Source organism: Lissotriton helveticus, chromosome 12 (genome assembly GCF_964261635.1).
Source record: "Lissotriton helveticus chromosome 12, aLisHel1.1, whole genome shotgun sequence".
NCBI lineage: Eukaryota > Metazoa > Chordata > Amphibia > Caudata > Salamandridae > Lissotriton > Lissotriton helveticus.
In genome coordinates, this window is record NC_136073.1 from 620,193,084 (window position 1) to 620,218,438 (window position 25,355).

At 40.4% G+C, this 25,355-nt stretch overlaps 1 protein-coding gene across 2 annotated transcripts in view; it reads right to left on the reverse strand.

Annotated features, from left to right (window-relative positions):
* KIRREL1 (kirre like nephrin family adhesion molecule 1) overlaps window positions 1-25,355 on the reverse strand; it is a 459,284-nt gene that overhangs the window by 12,666 nt on the left and 421,263 nt on the right. For both annotated transcript variants that reach the window (XM_078670245.1, XM_078670244.1), the window contains exons 12-13: window positions 22,082-22,189; window positions 12,426-12,565 (exon numbers count right to left, since the gene is read on the reverse strand). In XM_078670245.1, the coding sequence (XP_078526371.1) occupies window positions 12,426-12,565; window positions 22,082-22,189 (248 nt within the window). The remainder of the gene's footprint in view (window positions 1-12,425; window positions 12,566-22,081; window positions 22,190-25,355) is intronic.

Genomic DNA, 25,355 nt, shown 5'->3' on the forward strand with positions numbered 1-25,355 from the left:
ATATCGATGACATTTTTTTAATTTGGCGTCTATCTGAAGATTCACTCAGGAGTAACATCACCCGTCTTAACCAAATAGATCCAAGGATACAATTCACTTCAACGATTCATCATGATGAAATTTCATTTCTGGATGTTGTGGTAAAATTGAAGGAGCAAACCTTAGAAACCAAGTTGTTTAAGAAATCAACTGATAGAAACAATGCATTGTTGTATACCAGCTTTCACCCAAAAAATCTAATAGACAATTTACCCACATCTCAATTCATGAGGATCAAACGGATCTCTTCGAATGAAACGGATTGTGCTGCATCCTTAATTCAACAAAAGGAAAGGTACATGCAAAGAGGGTATCCAGAACCAATACTTGACAGTCAATTGAGCAAAGTAAACAACATGACAAGAAGCTCACTATTGACTAAAAAAGAAAAAACTAGCACGAACCGGATGATTTTTGTTTCAAAGTATTCATCTGCCTCGAGGGACATTAAAAAAATCCTACTGCATAGATGGGAACTGTTGGAAGTTGAACCAGATTTTGGTAATCTGTTCAGCGAGAAACCATTATGCGCATATTCAAGAGCCCAAAATCTGAAAGAATTTTTAACAAAACCAGCAAAAGCCAAACTAAAAAGTGGCTCATTTCGGGGCACTATGAAATGTTGGAATTGCAACAACTGCAACAATATGATATTGGGGACCACATTACTACATCCTAGAACTGGTGAAAAAATCCCATTATACCACACGTCGGATTGCAACACTGAGTTCGTAGTTTATTCCATTAAATGTCCATGTGGGCTATTATATGTTGGCAAAACCACAAGGAAATTCAAAACACGAATATCAGAGCATAAGAGTAGGATACGGAATCAAAATCGCACGTCTCCATTGGCAGTACATTGGATTGAACAGCGACACACCATCGCGCAGATGAAATGTCAGATAATCGAAGCAGTAGTTCGGCATGCAGGCAGAGATAATGATCAGGCACTCCTCCAGAGAGAGGCTTTCTGGATCAAAAAACTCCAAACTTTGACCCCAGGGGGGCTTAATGACAAATTTGAATTTAGTTGTTTTCTTTAATAATTATGGCAGGAGGACAGCCTCAGTTTGCCTTAAGGAATCCGATAAAATCACATGATCACATTACACACAGGAAACTAAACTCAAAGGTTTTAAAAGTAATGTATACTGATTGTGGCAGCAAAAGATGTAAATAGTAGGCAGGTCACTTTTTGTATAGTCATGTTTAGGTGTAAATAGCAGGTAGGAAGTATTTAGTTTATTTTATTTTATTTTATGTTATCACACTAACTCTCCTTTTCTTCTTTTTTCCTTTCATTGTCTTCTATTGTGTCACGGTGTAGCAGGTTTATTTAGACAGTGGGTTGTTGAATTTTTATTGTCGATAAAGTTGGTGTTGACTAGAGACACACTAGCGGTTAGTGAGTAATTTGCTGTTTGTCATCAGTGATGACGGTCCGACGAACATGTGGGGGTCTTTGGCATGATTGACGAAAATTAAGGTATTGAGAGTTACATTATGAGCGCGGTGATAAGCGGACTGTTTTGTAGTTCCTTGACTGTGAAGTTGTAGTCCAGCATAGTCTGTCATCTATGTCTAGGAAATAGACCGGCAGTGATTGGTATAAGCTGTGAATGATGACACGGAAGTGCATCAGACAGCTAGGCGGATGATTCGGAAAGGCACTCGGCGTTTGTAGAGGTACGCGAGGGGGTTTTTACTTTGGTAAAGGTTATGAGCGGGGAATATTATAAAGGTATTTATGTTACCTTTACGTTTTGTAGGCACCGAGGATTATATACACGGACTCTCGTTGTGATTTACCGTCATAATAGAGGTAAGCAATTGGCGGCGAACATATGCATGAGGCACTGTTGAGTTAAGGTACATGGTACTGATTTCAGTCATTACATTGTTTCAGAGTCAGCATCTGACCACGAGATTGGCTGTCTAGACTAAGAGTCAATATTGGTTAAAAAGGTGAGCGGTCAGTTAGTATAACAATGGTGATCGTCTTGTCACTTTTTGCTGGTAGTGGTTGAAGTGACGTTTTGGATTTTTTATTTTCAGAAATAACTCTCCGAATATTTGCGAGGTATGTTTTTCTAACGCTGGCACTTTTTGGTGGCTGGGCATTTTTTAACATGAGTTCTTGCACGCTGCTTGAGTATACATGTCGTGTTTCAGAAGATACTAGCTTGGAACACATGTAGTGTGTGTATAAACAACATTCATGTGAACGCTTTAGCAGATATTTAATGTTAAAATATCATGGTGATTGTGATTATTGTTTGCGAGTGGGCATCGTTTTCATATTGTTTCCTTGTTACTTTTACAGTTGACTACTGGAACCCCTGACGAAGGGACCAAGATGTCCCGAAATGCATTGGGTGGTGGTTCTAATGATTTTGTGAATATTGATGTATATGTTTAAAAAATGAAAATTTGAATATGTTTGTGTTCATGATTTGAGATGACGAAAAAATAAATGTTATAACATGATATAACATTGGTCAAATGTTCTAAATATTTCAGAATTTTTTTGAATTTCTTCACTAAGGTAGTGCGCACTGCAGTCCTAATAGCCAATGTGGTGTTAGGCCATAATTCACAGTTTATCAATACTTTAGCAGGTATTAATGCAGAGCTGCACACATACCGTTGGAATAGGTTTATAGTTCAAGGAGAGTGTGCGACAATCATCCACATATAAGAGTACAGTGGAGTGGCATAGAAGGAGTTCCGCAGAGTGTCATGGAGTAGATTGTCAGAGTGTTGTGACATTGAGTGGAGGGGTCTTCCGGAGGAGGGGGCATCAAAGAAGCGTTGTTTCATATAGCATAGCCCTTGCAAGTTTGGGGAACCACTTTAAAACAGTGTCTTGTCAGACAGCAAACAGGGCTAGCTTGAAGGCCTCACTGTCTATACCTAATGCTGTTGGTGTGTCCTGAAAGAGGTATACCACACTCATGCATACCATATGATAGTGGGCTACTATCATCAACATGCCAATTGAATGACATTAAAAGGTGGATTGTAGGTAAATTGACATATCCCTATGTTTGATGGCTTCTAAGCATTGGCAGCAAACTCAAAATGCTGCAGAGTTCCGATTGCCAGTGTGGAAGGGGAAGCATGTGTGCCGCAACTGTTGGACTAACACTTCACCATCACAACTCAAAATTACCCCCGCCAGTCTTTAATTTCACAAACAGGAGTAGAGAGAGATCTGGCATCTACTTTTAAACGTGTGCTTAGGCAATTCAGAGTATCCTGTCTAATCAGCTCTTGTGGAGAAGTGTGGCTCAGGGGTTAGAGGCGGCAGACCTGGAAGCTGAGATCGGTCCTGGACCAGGGTTCAATTCCCCGCCTCGGCGGGTCTTGGGCTAAAAATTCCACGGACTCAATAATTCTCGCTCCGGTGCCTACTCGACTCACGGGTTCACACTCTGCGACTCTGGGCAATAGCTTGCTTAATCTCCACTACGGCCCCTCGCGGTGGGATGCCTGGCTTTCACCTTGTGGATACCCTGCCGGGGTTATCTCACAGGGGAATACCAGGACGGGTTCCCTAAGCAAGCGCCGTGAGACCCCTTTGCGGGGGTGATACGTGCGCTATATAAGAAACCACGTTTACGTTTTACGTTTTTTTATATTTCTTGAACTTTCTGCCACATTCAACTCAGTCATCCACACAAGCCAGAAATCCTCAATTCCCTCCCAACATTGCAGAAAAAGCACATGATTGGTTCACCTCCAATCTCTCCTTCACTGCCTGGTAGTGGTCATCATTCTGCACTCCACCCCTCTCCTATTACCTATTAAGCACACCACCAGGGCTCAACCTAGACTCCCATTTTCTCTTTCTCTACAAAAAGTGATTTGGAAATATAATTCCCTCGTTTGATCTTCCACAGCACAACTAGGCGGATATTCTTTGATCTGCCTTCTTTAACAACCCACTTCCGTTGCAGACATTTTACATCCCACCTTGAATGCAGGACATCTGACTGCATCACAGCAGCAGGGCACTTTGAACTGGCATTAATGTACAGTAGCTCTGCAGTCCAGACTCTGATTAAATCAGTTCATCAGAGTCTGGGTGAATGGATTCCTCCTGACAAAAGCAGCTCTTAAAAAGGACCTAACTGCAACCTTTGGCTGAGTGCCAGGGAGGATGCAGTTTGCCATCTCCTGGTCATTGCTAAAAAACACACTGAATTGGGCACAGGGTACAGCCAGGCCTTCAGGGCAAACATGTGGTTATTGATCATCCCCGGAATCCTCCACTGCACAGCAATGGTCTAAACTCGATGACGGTTTTGTCAAAGTGGATGTGAAAGCATTAAGCACAAAATTATTGTGCTGCCACAATATGATATTAAGAATATTGTGAAGGTAAGTGTGTGTATATATTTACCGATTTTAACTCCAAAATATATATTGTCATGGTGCACATACTTAGCAGTGCCACCTTAACTTCACAATATTTTGGTTGCACATTACTTAAAAGTCGATATTCTTGCAGTCTGACCATCAGTTGAGTCATTTTCCTAATATGTGTTCATGCTCATGATTTCGCATTGGAAATAATGCTGGGTGGATTTGGAATGCAGTTAGTTGTAAATAATGTTACAATGATTTGGAATGCCTGATTCTGATAAAATAGCCCAAAGCTCTAAAGAAATAATCAGAAAATAGCCCCAAAGATGTGGATCCCCGTGGGCTCTTGTGGACTTCCTAGGAGAGTCTAGTTTCCAGCATAAAGGTCGACGTCCAAAATATTGATCATTTAAGGAAAACACTTGTAGTTCCAGGCCCACCCACTAGATGACAGGCATGAGCACAATGTGAATATTTAACTTATAACTGCTTCAGAAACCGGCTTCTTTAATCAACCAAACGGTGCTCAGTTTATTGACTCCACAATGTTGAAGGCCTGGACAGGCCTTGCCTGGATTGAAACCTGTGACCTGCAGTTTCCACTCAAATATCAGTAACACATGTTAAAATGAGTTGTCTGAATGTGGCTTAATAATGATTTGCATTGATCAGCTATTGGTTTCAAGGCCAAATTCGATGACTTTGGTGAGCATTCGTGTGTAGGGAACAAAGAAAGCATAACAGACTTTATTTAGATGTTGAACGCTTTCGCGTGATCATCACTGAGGCAAGATTGAACATGTGCAGGTGTGGTGAAGCAGAAAACCACAAAGCAGTGTGTTCAAAGCATTGGGGTGGTCTGCCAGCACTGATGACAAGTTCAACACAACAGAACAAACAACAGTGTTGTAACTCTGACATCTGATGTTTAATATTAATGCTTTTGTGGATTTGCTTCAAAGCTCCTAATGCCCAGGATGCCGCAGATAATACGGAAGGATGCCCCTTTTATCATTCCTCCTTGCCAGTGTCACTGCTACTGGGAGCAGAGCCAATATGCTGCCAGCCTCCCCTGGAGACAAGCTTAGCAGACAAGCTGCCATAAGCTCCGTCTTGGATCGGTTTAACTTTATTCGATCTCCGCCCCGGTGCCCGGCTATCCTCAGGAGGCTCTGCCATTGTCGTTGCTGAAGAAAACAAAGTCAACAGCTTTGAGACTTTCTTGTGCTAGGATTTACCAATATAGACTCCATATGGATACCTGCACACCAAGCCGAGCAGTACAGGGATGCAAAAGGCAGAGGCCACTAGAGTTTGACTAGTTGGGAGGGCACGGTATAAACTACGTGTTTTAGATTAGGTCTCACTCTTAATGATCCATTTTAAAATGTCCATTTTCTTTTCCATTCTTTTTCCATTCAGTCTTTCCTTTCTTATTTAAGTGTTTGTGTTCATTATGCATTTAATTTCTATTTTTTCATTATTATTTATTTTTTAATAAAACTGGTATTATAGATTGCCCATACAATATTTCTATCCCTATATGTTACGTTTGATATTCCATTGGGGTCTTATACCACATATTTCTGTTGTATACTTCTTTCTGTACAGTTGGTACTATAATGTATGGATTGTTACCGTATGATATTTATATAGGCTTGTTACTAAAATAACATTCTAATTCGATAAAAGAGTTTCAGCAAAAAGAAAATCTGGTTTGTAGTGCCTCTGTGCTAGAAAAGGTAAGGTGGGTAAGTAGGTCAGTTCTTTAACGTATCAATCATTCCTTAAGGACACAGAGTACATTTATAGCCCAAAACTAAGCATATGTCCCATGCAGAAAAATCAAAAATCAAAAAGGTTAGCTGATGGATAATAAAATAGAGGTACTTAGCTCTACATATAGTTCTCGAGCTTTGATATATTTCATAGATTCACATGCTTTTATCATTCCCTGATGCCAAATCATCACATTATTAGTAATGACACACAATTCAATCATTGAGGTGAAGGTACATTGATGCGGTTCCCAAAGGCCGCGATTTCTCAGTATTTTAAAAGGGTGTATGAAAGGTTTAAAATAAGAAAAAATCTCTGTTTGGGGAGCTCACATGTGATTCTTTGATAGATACCAACACTGGAGAACTGGAGTTAAAGGCAAAATTGTTTCTGCTCCGGCATTAGCTCTGTGTAAGATTCACATGCTTGAATCAGAATAGCAAACAGTGTTCATATGTAAATCATAATCACATATTTTTCAACAATGTCAGTTAGAACACGGATTCAACTCAGAAGAAGAAAGACTAATTTTAGGCAAAAAAATTACCAAAGACTGCCAGTCTCACCGCAGAATTTTTAAGGCTTGCTTATTTGGGCAGTAGTGCTTCACAAATGTGTGGTAGCTCTCCCAAGTCACTACCCTCAAATACCAGATAGTCGAACTCCTGCATACAATACCATCGGTGCTGATGCACTCCAGAAGGGAATGATGCCATACCGATGTCAGGACTGGATGACCAGCACAGACATCGGTATGTCTGAAACTATCCATATTATTAGACCTTGTTGGCAAATACACTATCTTTTGTGAGATGCTGAATTCCACAAACTAATTGTTTTACTTTCTGAATGCCTTTGAATGATTAAGTTAAAATGTTAAACATATAATGAAGATTAATGAAAGGCACTGTTGAAAGATGTGGAAATAAGACTTAAGAACCCCATGGTAATTTTGGCAGAAATCTTTATGCACCTGGAGATCAAATTTCAAATCTGTTTGCATAATATCTCTGAGCGCTTGAAAAGGATAATATGACTAATATTGAAAACTAAATGATTTCTTATACATAGGAGAAGTTTTACAACTTGAACATTTTTTGGATTTACATGCTGTGCATTATTCCACCATTTAGTGGCTGGGTCTAGAATTCTCCAATATAGTAGTAGTCCTTTTTCTATTTCCTGTTTGGTGTTGTTGGACGTTGACGGTTCCACCATTCAGAGTTCTATCTAGCCTCCTCTGACATGATAATGAAAATCTGGACTCCACTTACTCACCTGGTCAATGCTAAGGGCCAGCAACAGTGCAGACCTCAAAGTAACATATTTAACGTTTCCCCTCCATAGGTGTTCGAAGAGTGGTTTTATCAGCTGAGCCAGGGAAGTGGTCACTTCCATCGCAGGTGGTGGGTGCCTTATAGGCAGAAACCATCTGAAAAGTCCTCCAACAATTGCTTTGATGATTCTAGAGGCTAAGTACAGCCTGAAGAGCGCTACAATCTTGATATTGCTAATTGAACTTGAATTGGAGTGTTTCAATCAATATTTAACTCACTGAAACAAACAAGGATGTGCCTGGTGTAGTTCCAAAGTTAGAAAAAGCAAGCCTTTAGAGCAGCACCATTTGCAGAACCTTTTGAACTTAACCAGAGATGTTTTGATTGTTCAGGGTGCTCCGATTGGATGCAGAATAGTGCAGCAATCTGAAGTAATACCTAGAGTGGGGAATTTCAAGTGTTCGGGAGCCATGTTGTCAATCTAAGATATCCCAAGTTACGATGAACTATATGGCCTCTCTCACCAGATTGAAGATCCCAATGGCTACCCAGGTAAATGCAGATGGATACATTCAATTACCCAATACTGGTGATGCCATACTGGAGCTATGAGGACCACTTGGTGCAGTTCCCTCTTGACCTTCCCCATTAACTCCAGAATGAGGGGTAGTGGCAGAAAGGCATGATAAAATATTTTTGACAAGGTCATCAAATGCACCTCTTCCCCCACATTGCATTCAAATGTCTGCTTGCAAACCCTACAGTTCACTGTCTACTTGCAAAGAAACAACATTTCTGGAGAGTTGCATATTAATCCAATATTGGATAGCACCACTGATGGAAGCTTAGGAGGTAAGACTGAAGATTTCACCAGAGGTAAGCGCTTGTTTTTCAAATCGTGCCCTGTCAGATTTTTGTTTCCTCCTGGTGTACCTTGAAGGAATTCTATGTTCCAGAGGAAGACCTGAAGAAACTATTTCTAAAGCGTTCTCATTTATTAGCCATCGGAGTAGGCCCTTTACTCTGATGGTTGTCAATGCTTGTTTGGAGAAAAAGTGCAGTAGATCTTACAAGGTTTTGTTTTATGCCTTTAGCAGAGGTTAGGTTAAATATTCATGCAAACTTACAGCATAAAGTCTATTGTCTACACAAGGAGCACAGGGTCTAAACATGCCTTCTTTGATTCTGCTACTCTGGACGAAAATAAAAATAAACAAAATGAATTACACACCAAGAACAGTAACCATCCAAGATGTAATGCTCTAGGTAGTATAAGTAACCCATAGAAGGTGTCTAGTAATCGGAACAAGTGAGATAATAGGAGTAGAGCTTTGAAAGGGATTCTGTTCCAAGCGAAGTGCCCTTAGAAATACGAGGAATGGTAATGTGTGCGGCAGTGGAGATCAGTGTGCCTTCACCAGGTGCGGCCCATGCAGGTAAGAGCGGTGGGCCGAGTTGGGGGGGGATTTAACAGGAGACCACAAGGGAAAATAAATAAATAATTAATTTTCCCTCTTCCTCTGACGAAACCCCCACCCCCATCCTGCCCACCCGCTCTGGCCTTCACCTTATTGGCGAACTGCGGGTTATTTCTAATGATCGGAAAAGGTATTACAGTGAATATTTTATATATATATATATATATATATATATATATATATATATATATATATATATATATATATATATATATTATTCACCAAGTTGTCCTATTAAGGAATGCGCTCTTCTCACTCAGGCGGCTTTGGAGAAATATATATCTATACTACTATAATAAAGGAAGAACTTTAAAGCTTTGAGGTGAGTAAACTCGGGAACCACAGCGCCAATCCACACACCCGATACATCGTTGCAATTGTCAGGGTGTGCAGATGGACATAGGCTATATAAAGTAAAAATTAAACGTTATTTAAAAAATTTTACATAAAAAAAATAGTCCCCTGGAAGTAGTGCCGGCCACGACGTAGCGCTGGCCGCGATGTGCGTGCTGACGAGGAGGAGCGGCGGACATGAGCGCGGGGTGGAGTGGCGGACAGGCGGGGAGGAGAGGAGGACAGGCGGGGAGAAGCGGTGACGAGCGGCGAGGAGCGGCAGTGAAGTCAGGAGCACGGGGAGGAGCGGCGGCTCAGGTAAGGCTCCGGGACACGGACAATGTCGGGGCGGGAGGGGGCCGGGGTGGGCGGTTGGCCCTGAAGAATGGCGGCTGAGGTAAGACTCCGGCTCCGGGACACGGACAATGTCGGGTCGGGCGGGGGCCGGGTCGGGCGGTTGGCAATAAAGCCTCATTGCCCCCGGACGATGTCAGGGCGGGCTGCTAGTATATATATATGAGCAAGGGCGGATGCCCGAAACGCGCCAGATTTTGTTGGACTCAAGCTTTTAATAAACTCTGTGCCTTTATCTACGTTTGGATTCGTGTGGTTTTCCTGGGTCGATGTAATGCGGAGCCTTTGAAAACTGCTGTTGCTGTATATATATATATATATATATATATATATATATATATATATTAAATATGACACAACAGCTATTAGAATGTTACCCTAGGACTCCCAGCTCGTAAAGTGGAATGAATTCCACCTCTGGATCTATGAGAGATTCAATGCTGCAGAATTTAACACATGACCATAGCCTGATAGTATTAACCACACTTCTGACACTCTCGATTAACTAGCCACTGCAAAGTAAATGAAGGCTAAGTTAGTTGGGTGGGTCAATATACCTGCAGGAGAACTCTTAGTACAGTTTGCATGTCACTAGCTCAAATCCGAGCGAAATATCTTTTCATTCTTTTGAACTAAATAACATGAGGACAAGTAATTTAATAAAGATCAGAAGAGATTTTTTACAGCTCTGTGAATCTTTAAAACTGTGACAGAAAACAATGCACACAAAACATATGTTCTTATTTTTGAATCACAGACAGCGAGACTCATTTTCGCAAATCCCTGTGTTTAGACCTCTGTCACATTTTAACTCCATTCTTGCGAGAATGAACAACTTATTTGCTGCATCACACAGAATGAACACAACCATTTACCAGGTAAAAGTGGGAACACACACTGTTAATAGGACAAACATCAAAGCCACCATTCATAAGGAACCTGCAAAAAAGTCCCATTCGTCAAATCGCAGTGTTGAATCCACATTATGCCAGTCACACAATGTGAGCATCACCATTTGCCAGGCGAAACAATGTAAACTCAACTATTCACTAAAACACACAGTGTGAATGCTACCATTCAGCAGACTACACCATGATAAGTCTAGTATTCACAAGAATACACACTGTGAATATCACTATTCGTTGGATCAATCTGTTAGCAGGACACCAAGCTTCCATTCCTGAGCAATGTATTCTGGGAGTTGAAACCTTGGTTTGCATACACTCAATTTATTGGACTAACAACAATATAATGATTTAGAATGAAAAGCCCATAATTGGAACCACGTGTGCTGACATGGAGTGGGATTATCCTTTTTGACAAAGGTAAAGTGTGTGCATTCCCATTTACCAACATTTATGGTCTTGTCAAAGTAAAGCCTCCATATAATTTTCTTCTTCTATATGGGCCCTTTTTATTTTGCTCTCCTTTCTATCATCTCCAGTTTCCACTGGTATGGAACTGCGTCTGTCCCTTCTGCCTCTTTTCAATCACTTGTTATACTTCCTCTTGCCTCCCAACATCGGCTTTGCCACCAGCTTCCGCATCAGTCTCTTGAATCAACCTCTCCCCGCCTTCCAGAGGACTGTCTTCCTAACCCTTTCCTATTGTTAACATTTACCTTAATTCACTCCAGGAATTACTTCCCTCCAGTTTCATGGTTCAATCTTTCCACCCTGCTAACCCTGAAATGCACTTACTTCCTGCTTCCAGTCAGTTTCTCTTTCCTGCAACTCTCCTTCCCCCACTCCAGTGTTCAACCTTTCCGCTTACTCTTGGTATAAGTCTATACCCTACTCACTGTGGTCAGCCTTGCAGCCTTCCCACCTGCTGGAGTTCAAACTCATCCTCTCTCCTATACACCTACATCTACATTCCAACTCTTGAGGCCATCTTGCCTTCTTGCACATATGAGTGCACACGCTCCTATAGTCAATCCACACTCACGACCAACAGAGATTTTTCTCGATCGCCCAAGCTTTGCTTGCAGCTTCTTTTCTGATATTGCTTTGGTGCATAACAATGGGAGAAGGTCAAAACTATCCACCAGGAAAGGCAATCTCCTGCAAAACTTTATATGGTTATATTCTTTTCTGAATGTGCTAGAAGGAAATGAACAGTGTTTTCAAGGAAATGTGGGCATCGAAAAATTACAAAATTCGATTAGTCTTACCTTTTCCAAGCATAGTGTAGGTATGAATGGGTCAAAACATCAACAGAGAAAAATTGTTTTTTATATATACTTTTGTAAAAGCCAGGACAAAGTAAGATTGCTTAGTAATACAGAAGACTGACGTTCTGAGATCAGTTACACTTAATGATGCCCAAAAATTCAAAATGGGAAGGCTGTTAACTATGTTTGGGGATGTTGAAACTCTTGTAGTAATTGATAAAGGGATCAATCACTTGAAGACATGGATATAATACCAACATTTCTCAACAGTGTACTTGATAAAGTATGTGCAGTAGGAATAAGTGTCACTTATTAGGCACTTATTCCATTAGGCACAGAACATTCACATCAATTCACTACTTGGTCAGAATATTGGGCACAGTCTAAAAACAAGATCATCTCCACCTTAGTTCAATTCTCTTGAGAACAAAGCAGCTTTTGCATCCGAGTACTGCTGTATACAGTGAATGAAGGAATGATAAAGGACCAGGCTTCTTTGGGGAGCAGAAGTGGAAAAATCTATATAGGCAGAGATTTGTAGAGCAACAACCTCTTTAACGAGTTCCTTCTCTTCCAACAAACAAATTAAGAAATCCCTCCCCCAGTTGAAATCACACTCACCGAATAAATGGCTTTCATCACACGGGTTGCAGTGGAAACACTGCTGGTGTCCTCTTCCCGGTCACTGTGCAGAGTTAGCGGCTCACGATTCACTGTTTCTACTTTAATATCAAGCTTCCGCAGAGTGACATCCTTGCGGCCTATAAGATAAGAAATTTCTTTTATTATATGATATGAAGGCAAGTTATTCAAAAGGCAGTAAAGGGTTAGATCTGGATGAAACTAAGCTTTTCAAGCAATCTCTATTCCCCTTTACTGCTCTAAGAAACTGGTCCATTCTAATAGAAATGGCAGACTAAACATAAAGCAGCTTCTCCAACAAGAAGAATCATGAGCAAGCAGTCTTGAAAGGCACTTCTCCAATTTGACACAAGATGGCAATTACGAAACAAGTTACATACCTGTAACAATGCTATTGCAGCTTGATATCTGATTGAGAGTCCAATTCTATTCATTATCATTCCCTCTAGTCCCCTATATGATGCAGTAAGTGTTCCTCCTGAATTCAAATTATAGACATTGAGTAGGTGAATTTAGATTTCTTGATGCCCTTGAAGCAAAACCCATAATGTTAAAAGGGCTACATTTAATACGTTACCCGTCGATAATACTTAAATTAGGTCCTCATTGGCTAAACTAGAATATTGGTCTTCTAGATACCCACTGTAGTCTGCCCCAAATTTCTACACAGGCTATCAGTTACAAACCAAATGTCAGAGTTGTTATGTTTTCAAATAGAACCTCAAACTTTAGTATATAGGAGCTTGGATGATGAGTGTTGCACAAGATAAGAACTACCACTGTATCCCTGCTCAGCCACTACAGAACAGATATTGTTCTTAAAGCAGCATATCCGGCCAAGTGGTACACAGAAGAAAAAACAACAAGACTGAGGGCAGAGGCTGATAAGATCCACACCTAACACGTGAATAGTACCATTGAGTAGCTAGTGCTGCACAAAAACAGGGAGTACTCCCTCCTATACTCCCCACAAAATAGGAACAAGTCCTACAAATAATGCAACACAAAAGGGTTTCAGCACTCTATACAGTATTATTGATATTTCATATCACAGTCCACAAAAAAAATAGCACATAAAGAAGGAGTATCCAAGTCCTGGGTATGTGTTTCTTGCTGCTGTATTCACTTTATTTTTCATAAACAGATTCTCTCTTTACAATTCCATTGATCATAGCCAACGAATCATGATGTAGCACAAATCACATTTTTTTTTATCAGATCAGGAACATACATTTTTACAGGCCCACCATTCCAGGTCACCTTGTATTTACCTCTTACCAAAGATTAATAAAGGGGGCGCCTTTCCACCTGGTCGCCCCATTATTTCCGGAAATGGTGGGCCAACTGAGCACATATCTCAATACGTTGATAACTATCTTCAACCTATTGTGAAGAATTTACCCTCATATCTTAGAGATAGTTCAGATCTCTTGTGTAAACTTGAGGATTTTAAATGGGACCATGAGAATTTACTTTTCGTTACCATGGATGTGGAAAGTCTTTATACTTGTATTCACATTCAAGATATGATGAGGGCATTGAAACATTTCCTTTTTAAATGGGGGGCACAACATTTAGAACATACTGATATGCTCCTAACCATGGCAGAGATTATTCTAACACATAACGCGTTCTTACACAATGGTGAGTGGTTCTTGCAGCAACGTGGCACCGCAATGGGCTCCAGATATGCTCCATCCTATGCTAACCTCTTTATGGGGTTGTATGAGGCGGAGCATGTCTGGGGGCCGAAGCGCATACATGGAGCGATAATGTGATCATTTACGCCAGATATATTGACAACCTCATTATGATATGGCATGGATCTGTGGAACAGCTTAACGAATATTTTTGCTACTTAAACAAAAATAAATTCAATGTGAAATTCACCATCCAATACTCTGATACCAGCATAGAGTATTTGGAGCTTAAATTATTCATTAAGGATGCAACTATACATAGTGATATATTCAGAAAAAAGACTGCGTGCAACGGTTACCTGAATATGACTAGTGCACATCCACACTCTACCATTGAAGCCATGCCTTATGGCGAGATGGTTCGTGCCAGGCGAAATTGTAGCTTGGAGGAAGACTTTACAAGAAACATCAGTAAAATTAAGACACATTTTGCCAAGAGGGGGTATAATCGAGCTTGCCTGGACAAGGCAGAGAGGAGGGCCGTATCTCTTAAAAGAAATTACATTTTGATGCCCAGAGTGGGGAGGAAACCAGATGTAAAAAAAATCAGATTCTGAGATTCTCTTTATTACTGAGCATAATATGTTCAGCAATCACATGTATAACATCTTGAGAATGAACTGGCATCTCCTTGGAAAAGAGGGGTTTCTGAACACTGAATCATCTAGGAAACCGAGAGTAGTTTACCGTAGAAGTAAGACCTTGAAGGATATAATAAGCCCTAGTTACATCAGGGACATTTCCATTCCACCGACAACATTGCTACCAGATAAACCTCTTGGTTCCCACATTTGTGGTAATTGAAGTGTCTGTAAATTTGGCCTCAACACGAGCAGGAGATTCAGGAATGATACATTAAGGGAGTTCTCGATCAATTGTTTAATCAATTGTAACACCACTTTCACAGTGCACATGATCACATGCTCCTGTCAAAACAAATATATTGGGAGTAGCATACGCAGTCTTAAACTGCGAATACAGGAGCATGCGAGAGCTATCAAGAATGGAGATGATAAATATCCTGTTTCAATGCATATACAACATGAACATCCGAATGAGCATCCGAATGACATGACCTTTACCTTCCATGGCATTGATCAGGTTAAGATGCCGGAGAGAGGAGGTGATAAGGAATTGCTTCTTAGGCAATGAGAAGCTTCTTGGATATGACGTCTTAGGACTGTGCAATATGGCCTAAACACTAATGATGAGATGCACCATTTTCTGTGATGAGACTGATGATGATGTATATATGTAATTGCATGACGACCAAATGAGGTGTCACGGGCATTCACATAGTTCGAAATTCATCAGGAAAACTTCAAGTCTGAGAGATTTATGTTTTAATTTGAGACTGTTGTAAAGTTCTTTAACAAAAAAATGTTTTGGAAATGTGTAATTGTCATATTGTGAAAAAAACTCACTGTGACACGCAAATGTTTTTTTCGTTTTTTTCTTGAGTTTTCATACGGGCAACAAGTTGTCTGCAACTCATGAAATATTTACAATATGAGACACTGGTGATGTACCTTAAAATTGTCATGAGGTGATTTGAATCAATCATAGCAAGATTTAAAAAGTTACTATCTCTCTAAAAAGAATTGTATGTATATCTGGTTTTTTTAATATATTTTACCGACTAGGATTACAGAAAAGGCACTCTGGTGATTACAATTCGCTTGTATACATACATTGGTTGGTGCTTTTGGGGTGAAAGAAGATCCCTCAAATTGTCCTGATTGGGACTGGTATTATCAAGCAAATGTCTGTATACCAATAATGTATTATAATGATTAGGAACATGTAAAAGGCACCTTGCCACTATTATTTGATATGTACACACTAACTATTGTCCTCAAATATGGCCGCCGCCTTTACATGCATTCCTCACCCACAATAGTATGGAACAGCATGCACTGCATTTATGGGGAAATTTTGTCACACCCATGCATCTGCTGGTACATCAGGCTAATTTCTTACAACCCTTGTGCTTTAAAGAACTCGCACGACAAGGCAATGTTTTCAAAAGAAACACCAACATAAACCCGAATATAAGATCGTATTTTAAATTCAATTTTGCTGTTGTCAATATTTTGTACTTGAAAAATGTGTACCCGCTCTGTTTAGGGACCTTAGAACGTGTTCCTTATGCTATGGCTAATAATTATAAGATGGCCGCCACATTCCATGCTGACCGGTATTCGTTAATTGGTTAAAACGAAAGTCACATGCCTGCTCTGTTTAGGGACTATAGAATGCGATTTTTAAGCTTTAAATAACACCTGTAAGATGGCTGCCACATTACATTTTGAAGGGTATTCGTTAATTGGGTAAAACGAAAGTCATATGACTTTTCGATTCCGGGTGTCGGCCTTTAAAAACGTAAGTTCTTTGCAGCTCTATTTCGTGAAATTGACACACTGACCTCGCTGCGTACGGTTATCAGGCTGATCGTTGGTAAGCCTTTGTGGGTATATGAATCCTCTGTTGATTTAAACATGATGGGAAGAGATTTTATAGTCTTATGAGCGGTAATAGAGTTCATATTGGTGTTTGTATAATATTGCCTTAAAATATACTAAAAACTACTAATAGGTGCGTTGGTATTTGTGGCGCGATGCCGATACGCTTTAAAGTTAGGATATTTACTGGTACGTGCACAAGGACACATATTGTTGTGTAAGGAGCACGTTTCAAAGATGGCGACGCAAACTACCGGGCTACTTAGATTAGACTTAACCGAAGTCATTGTGCCATTAGAAAATTAGGTCATTTTGATAACCCCTTTGTTATCGTAAATAAATCATCTAGTGAGCCACATTGATAATTGGAGTGTGAACTTGGGAGCCGATGTGCAGACATGCATCTGTAAAGGGAATAATCCTGGAAACCTTTCTGAGTGTATACAACGCCACGTAGCGAGCCATGTTTCAAAGATGGCCGCCATAGTTTCCTGACTATTTAGGGCAGACACATTCTAGCTATCGCGGTTTGAATGAAATGATGTGAATCAACATCATTGTAATACGCAATCATAAAGGGAGGCATATTATTAAGGGAAGTCTTAACATGGGCAGTCCTGTGCAGAAATGTGCTTGTAAATGTCCTAACACAGATAACGTTAGGTTTTAAACTCACCTTAAAGATGGCTGCAATAAAAATTGGGACGAGAGTAGTAATAAACAGATACTTCCAATGCTTGTTCATAAGCAGAGACCTGGTCCCTAATCAAATCTATCTTAATAGAGTTAGAGTTTGACTTGTATTAGCCCTCTTGACTTCTTTGGGCTTTCTGCTTTTTACCACGGAACGTCATGTGATAAACCATTGATGTTAAAAGGAAGTTTGTATATATTTCTGATCTCTCTGTTTAAGGGATTTATAATTTAATTCCCTAAATGTTTATTATTTCAGATCCTCTGAACATTTTAAAGTACTTTATCTTTACTGTTCTTGAAACACTGCGAACATTTGAAGAATACACTGTATGCCATACGTTGAAAAGTATGGATTTTTATTGTCACATAAATTATTGTATGGGGTCTTTAGTATATAGTGTTAGGGTTTGTTTGTTACAAACGTTCTCCGTTGTATATTGATGCGATTTGATGCCAAACTCAATGATTTTGACCGCAGTAATACGTCTATATACGGATTGCGGATCTTTTTGTTGGTATTAACATCGATTCTTGAACCTGTTTGATTACTTACTATTCTTAGGCGTGTGACCAGGTATCAATTATTGTACATAATTGTGAGAAGGATATGATTTTGTAAATACACTTATTATTTGTATATTTAGTTTTTGTTATTGGGTTTAGGCTCAGTCATTTTAAATATATGTATTTGTGTATTTTCTTAATAGCCCTGAAGAAGTCTCAGGAGACGAAACGAGTGGCTATGATCAATGACATTGTGATGGGAGAATCTGTTTATGAAAAATAAAGTGAATACTGCATCAAGAAACACATACCCTGGACTTGGATACTCTTTCTTTATGTGCTATTTTTTTGTGGACTGTGATATGAAACATCAATAATACTGTATAGAGTGCTGAAACCCTTTTATGTTGTGGTACACAGAAGAACTCAGAGACACTGTGAACAGCTACAAAGGAAATGGAGAGCCAGCCAAAACACAATCAAGAGAACTACCTACAAGTCTGCACTCAGATGCTATCCCCAGCAAATTGGAGACACCAAGACAAAAACACTTGGGACCCCATAAAATGAGGCTCCAACAGCTGAAAGGAGTTCTTCTCAGTCAGAGGATTTCCCCTTGCCCTCAGCCACGGTCAACAACATTGCTGCCTCCCAACAATTCTGTGACAACCTATCCAACGTCTTCCACAGTAATTTTGCACACCAACCCAACCTCAGAGAACTCATTGCTAACCTACCCACCATCAATCAAGACAATCACCTGACTGAATAGAACCCCCTCAATAGAAACAACACAGTGGCAGTCATGCGAACCATCCACTCAGGGCCTCCAAGGGATTCATGCCCCATCACATCTACAACCTGGGAACATCACCAATAGGCACCACCCTGACCCACATTTTCAACACCTCCATCAGGATGGCTACTTTTCTGAATTAATGGAATCTTGCAGAAATCAACACCCTTCTCAAGAAGCCCACAGCTAACGCGAACCGACTGGTCAACTTCTGACCCATCTTACTGCTCCCATAGGCAGTCAAAGTTATTGAGTAGGCCAATAACAAGCAACTCACAACCCACCTCGAACTTCACCATCTTCTACATAACAGAATCAGAAGTCAGAAAGAACCACAACAGTGAAACAACACTCATAGTGGCCATCAATGACATTCAAAACATCCTGGACTGAGGAGAAACTGCTGCCTTCCTCCTGCTTGACCTCTCCATGGCCTTTGACACAGTCGCCCACAACTCCCTCATCAGAAGACTCCACATGATTGGCATACAAGGATCCTTTCCCAAATGGATCTATTACTTCCTCACAGGAAGAACCCAAAGGCTGCCACCCTTCACATCAGAAACCAAGAAACTGATACGCGGTGTCCCACAGGGATCATCCCTCAGCCCCATTCTTTTCAATATATACATGACACCTCTCGCCAACATCATCCGATCACAAGACATTACCGTCATCTCCTATGCCAATGACACACAACTCATCCTTTCCCTGACAGAGGAGACAAACACCACCAGAATCAAAATCACCAGCTGCATGACGATGGCAGGAGACTGATGCAACCCAACTGCAGGAAACCCAACTCTGACAAGATGAAGTACTACTCATCAGCAACAAGGCCTCCTCATGGGATTCCACCTGGTGGTCGTCGGAGCTAGGACCAACACCCACAAACTATTCAAGATATCTAATGATCATCCTAGATGACAAGCTCAACATTACAGCCCCATGGAATTCCACCTGGTGGTCATTGTTGCTAGGACCAACACCCACAGACTATGCAAGAAAGCTAGGGATCATCCTAGATGGCAAGGACCACATGAAGGCTCAAGTCAATGTAGTGTGCACTTCCTGCTTCCACCTCATATACATGCAGCTAAAGATTTTCAAATGGTTGCCTCAGAACACCAGATGGATCATCACGCAGACAATCATCAACAGCAAGCTGGACTATGGTAACAATCTATGCTGGAATCTCTGAACAACTCATACACAGAGTCTAGACCAATCAGAATAAATCTGCAAGACTCATACCCAACCTCCCATGCCACACTGACATCACAGCACACCTCAGGAAGCTTCACTGGCTCCCCCTTCACAAGCGCATCCAATGCAAACTTCTCACACACACATACAAAGGCCCTATACAACACAAGACCAGGCTATCTGAACAGCCACATACACATTTATCAACCCATCAGACATATATGCTGTGCCTCACTCTCACACACGCATCTGCAAAAGTAAATCTGGAGGTCGCTCATTTTCCTACATTGCACCCAAGACATGGAGCGACTTCCCTCAACACATCAAACCTCCTCCTCACTTCTTGGGTTCCACAGTAAAGTGAAGACCTGGCTCTTCATATAAGCACCTTAGAACCACACACCATGCCCAAGCACCTGGATACCCTCTCAGGAGATTAGTGTGCTATACAAAATCAACATAACATATCACTTTATATAAAACTATAAAAAAAAACAAATGCATCTTAATGAAATGTTCCCGGAGTATTTTTTCTGATGAATAGGATGTTATCTGGCAAAAATGATACTTTTATAAATAAAATCACAAAGGTGACATCTAAACAGCATCAATTTTGATGAATTTACAGAATGATTTTAAAGCAGTTTCGTTTGCAGAAAAAACTATGCTTAGCCCATATCTTCTATTCTTACAATCCTCTTTAAAGCAAAGGGCCTCATTTTGAATCTGGTGGACGGTAGACTCCGTCACATCTACGACAAAATCTGTTCTAACATTGGAATCACCCTCACCATATCACCATAAATTGCTGATAAGAGGCTCCTACGTGGGGCTTCCATGTTTAACTTTATCAAATTGTGACAATGGAGCAGAGTATAGGTAGAATGGGCTAAAATCTGCTTGTGCGTCATAAGCTGAGCAGACCACTTGAGTTTTTCTGCGTTGCAGATGTTAAAAGTGATCACAAATTGCCACCTAGTATATATGTTTTAAGTAATGATGCTTTCTTTGGAGAAACATTAGAAGTATGATGACATTCCATTACATTCAATGTTGCTTTTAATTTTGACAGTCCAATAAATGGTGTCACAGAGCCTACTGTGTGGACACCTAGAAAAACGAATAAGACTGCAGTGTCTTATACAAATGTATCCAGCAAAACACACCTGATAAGTACAGATAAGTGATGTTCGGCCAGCGAATTAAAAACGTTGAAGGCAAAAACAGCCATCATCCACATGCATTTCTGTGCCTGTGGTCAAGGCCATGGAGTCAGGGATTCATCAACTCAACTGCATCGAATTAAATCAGTCCTGACATTGAAATTCACATCCAATGTGGTCTGAGGCATACAGTCCTATGCTTCCAATAGTGGGCAAGTTAGGCAAATGACAGGTAAGGAACAAACCCCACAGATGAAGCTGGATGCACACGAAGACCCTGAATCTCAGTGTGGCGTACGTGGTCGGGTATTTACTGCACCTGCAAAGCATGTATTGCCTGTAATGAGTTAGTTAACGTAGACAGTAATTACAGCAGATTCCAATGTTGCCATCTAAAAATGGGGAATTACATGTGGAAAGAGGCAGTAGAGCATCTTTTCTACAGTGTTCGGTATATTCCTCTTATTTTCATCAAAAGATTTTTGGTAAGTGTTACCTTTTTGCACATGGATCAAAATCATCCCTCAAACTTGTTAATCAGGGCCTAGTTCTCTTATCCCTACTATAAAGTGAGATAAAATGTACCAGGTTAACCTTCTTCCAAGTAAGCACATGAGTGAGTGTGTGTGTCTGCGTGTATGTGTGGGTACACGGAGGCTGCCATTTGAAAAATGTTAATAACTTAGATTATTTCTGCCATAGATCCAGTGTACAACAAGTTCAATGTTCGTCCAGACAAAAAAGTGCAAATTTCTGTAGTTTTCTCGTGAGGACCAAGAAGTGCTATTATGAATATCCAATGTGGTTATTATACTGAAAACCCAACTAGATTTTCTTTTTCAGCTGGTTTCATAGTCATAGCTCCAACCGAGCTGCACCATTGAAGGACGAATAGGCTTAAAAGGCTTTGCACTTGATATCATGTTTGGTTTTTTACACCCTCAAAAAAAAAACTACAGATTGTCACAATGAATGCAAAACAGAGTTGAAAACCAGGAATGGTGCACAGCATCACACACTCATAACACTAATCTAAGGACCATGGATTTAATTGTAAAAGGGACCCACAGTGCCTTGGAGTCACGGACACGAAAAAATGTGCACTTACTTCCTTTACGCCGTCGGTAGAGAAAGAAGATGAACAAGGAAAAGAAGAAGATGACGAGGATTCCTGCACCGATTGTAGCCGCAGCAATGATGCCAACTGGTAGCACTTCTGCAACAAAAGAAGAGACGAAAGAGTTGGACTTCACAATTTCACACAATATATTTCATGAAATTCAGTCTGGTGGCTCGTAAAAACTATAAACTTGTGTGACCGGCGCATCTTCTAGAGAATTATTTCCTTTACTTTAACTTTATGCCCTGTGTATTACAAAAAACACTTGTATGGTTTTAGATATACAAAAATGTAATACTTATTTGTGGGCAATACAATAAAATTCCAAGTTTCATATTAAAATATATATTCGATTTCACATTTCCATTCTCATCTTACATAAGTGAAAACAATCGTTAATATGACTTGTAGTTAATTTTATGTGCGATGGGAATAAGAGTGTTTTAATCTTTGTCTCTATTGTAAAAAGTTGATTTATGAAATCTGAATTCAAAGTCGGGTAAGAATAAACACCTGCTGTCTGTCCCTAGATACCACTTTGCACATAAACAGGAGCTCTAAAAACAGACACTCGTTAATTTTGAACATTCAGTTTACATTTTTTAATTTACAGAACATAAAACACTCCAAAGAACATAGAAACTATATGCCCAAAATACTTTTTTGCACTTCTGTTCACAGAATAAAATTGAGATAAAGCATCTGAAATGTGGCCAGCCACCCTGGGGGGACCCAATTTTGCTTGTACCCTATGGAATCACCAGGCCACCTGAACGGGCTATCAATATTAACACTAGGATTTTCCAACATTAAGCATAAGCGCGTCAACCCAGAAATAAAAAGAGGAGTTTGAAAATCCCAGGAAAGAGCGGAAGGACATGTGCTTGTAAGACAATCCAATGGACTGGACCATGTGTAGACCAGAGTGAATAATATTTGTACACTTTCTATTTCTTGGTCCTCCATTAGAACCGATCATGTCTATAGCACAGGTCACCGCTGTAGACTGCTGTACAAACCTTGATGTGTTGAGAGGAGCCATCTCTTGCCTGGCCGCCTCGCTTTAGGTTTGATTTCTATTTTCATGTTTGTACAAACATGAACTTTCTCAATTGCTGTTCTTTGCAAAGCACACTAACTTTTCCTAAGGTAGAGAGGTTTTATATGTAAATACAAAATAAGAAATAAACACTTATTCTGTCTTTGAGAGCCCAATGTACAAAGGAAAAGATTTTCAAACTGGTAAAAAGTGTTTACCACACATGCAATACAACGCATGCCATTATAACACAGTCATTACAACAACCGCATTGTTACATTGCAGACCATTACAATGCAAGTTGTTACAATGACTTGCCGTAGGGGGCAGAAGGTGTTGGATTTACAATCCAAAACCTTCTCTACTGTTGCACAGACTGGAATTGGAATAGTAAATTATACTATTCCAACATCCAGCGCCTCCCCTACAGCAAGTCGTTGTAATGACTTGCGTTGCAATAGTATGCGATCTAACAACACAGTCGTTGTAATGACCGCGTTGTAATGTCATGCGTTCCAAACGTATGTGTTGTAACGTAGCCTATTCTTTCAAAATACCAATCATACAGTTAAGACCTCTGTAAAATTTCTATCAACATTCTAATGATTGAAATATGTAATACTGGGAGTATGTAAATCTCCAGTGAGAATTCCTTGGAGCACATTATCAGTGGCAGCCAGAAATAACAACAATACAGTCTGCTACAATGCACTCGGTTTCATGCAGTGTAACTATTTTTTTTTTTTGCAGAGTTTTATATAGCGCGAACTAGAACCGAACCGAATCAGTTATCAGAGCGCTTTACATAGCACCAGTTACGTTACATGAGGACACACTTTCATTTTAGGCACGGGGAGATTAAGTGATTTGCCCAGAATCACAGGGGGTTTTTGGCGTCGTTACCGAGACTCGAACCCAGATCCCCAGGTCCGAGGTCGAGCGCCTTAGCCGTTAGGCCAACTATTGACAGTCATATGTTGTAGATAAGTCAGTCTCAGCCTATCTCAGCCTATCTTGAATTGGAGGTGTGGTGGATAAACTCTCTGATCCTAGATAACTCCTGCCTGGATCACAATCTCATGCCACGCTTAATATTTTCCTGCAGGTTAAAGTGGGGAGACTTATTTTGAACGAGGTGTTAAACTTAAATACTTAGAACCATTGTTCTCCCTGAAACATTGACGTAAAAACCTGCAAGCTCCTTTCCTTATTCATCAGGTAAACGGAAAAAAAAAAGGAAAAAAATGTTTCACACCTTGGAAAGGTGCATAAGGTTTAGAGGTTCAGGTGTACATACCTCCGAGGCTGTGCATGAGAGTCTTCAACGATCTTGAGATTGGCTGCAACCTACGCATTTATTTGATGCGGTTTCAAGGAATCCACCACAGGCCTGACTATGAGTTGGTTTCTGTGTCATAACTGATCCTGTTTCACAGATGATATTTTTCTTGTTGATGTTGCAATGTATTTTAAAGCTTGCTGGATGTCACTCGAGGTCTTGCCAGGGTGCTTACATGCTCTGCCCAGCTGGGAAGGGGTGTGGGGGGTGTGCGTGTGCTGGTGTGCGTGCGTGTGTGTGTGTTTGTGCGTGTGTGTGAGAGTGAAGAAGATGTTTTATTGAAGATTACAGCACTGGTGACAAGAATGAGATTGGAGGAGGGCAGTGTGCTATTGTAGGCACGCTGGCATCAAATAAGTGGCATTTCTGTGCAGTGTTGGCATTTAATGTACATTGATATGAGGCCATGACAACGCATGAGCAAGAAAGGGTCCTACAATTAACCGCTGATCATTTTATAAGGGAAACTCTCTAGCATTCTCTTAAGCAGTTGGAATGCTAATGCTTTCTTACCATACCTCTAGAAGCAAGAATGATGGATGTTGGGAACCGGGTTTGAGTCTCGACAATGATGCTCAACATCCTGTGATTCTGGCCAACACCACTTAATCTCCCCGTGCCTAACAAAAATGAATGTGTCCTTGTGTAACACAACTGGTGCTCATGTAAAGCGCTCTGATACAGAATACCTTTGGGTCAAGATCGCGCTATATAAAACTCAAAAGATAAAAATAAAAAATCAACACCCACGTGTCCAATTTATGTTCATTGCAGTTATTCAGTTCATCTTCTACTCAACTCCATTGTGTAAAGTGTCTGTACATTTTTAGACTGTAAGCAGGTTTCATGCGATTTGCAATGTGGAGGGCGCAGCAATACAGTAC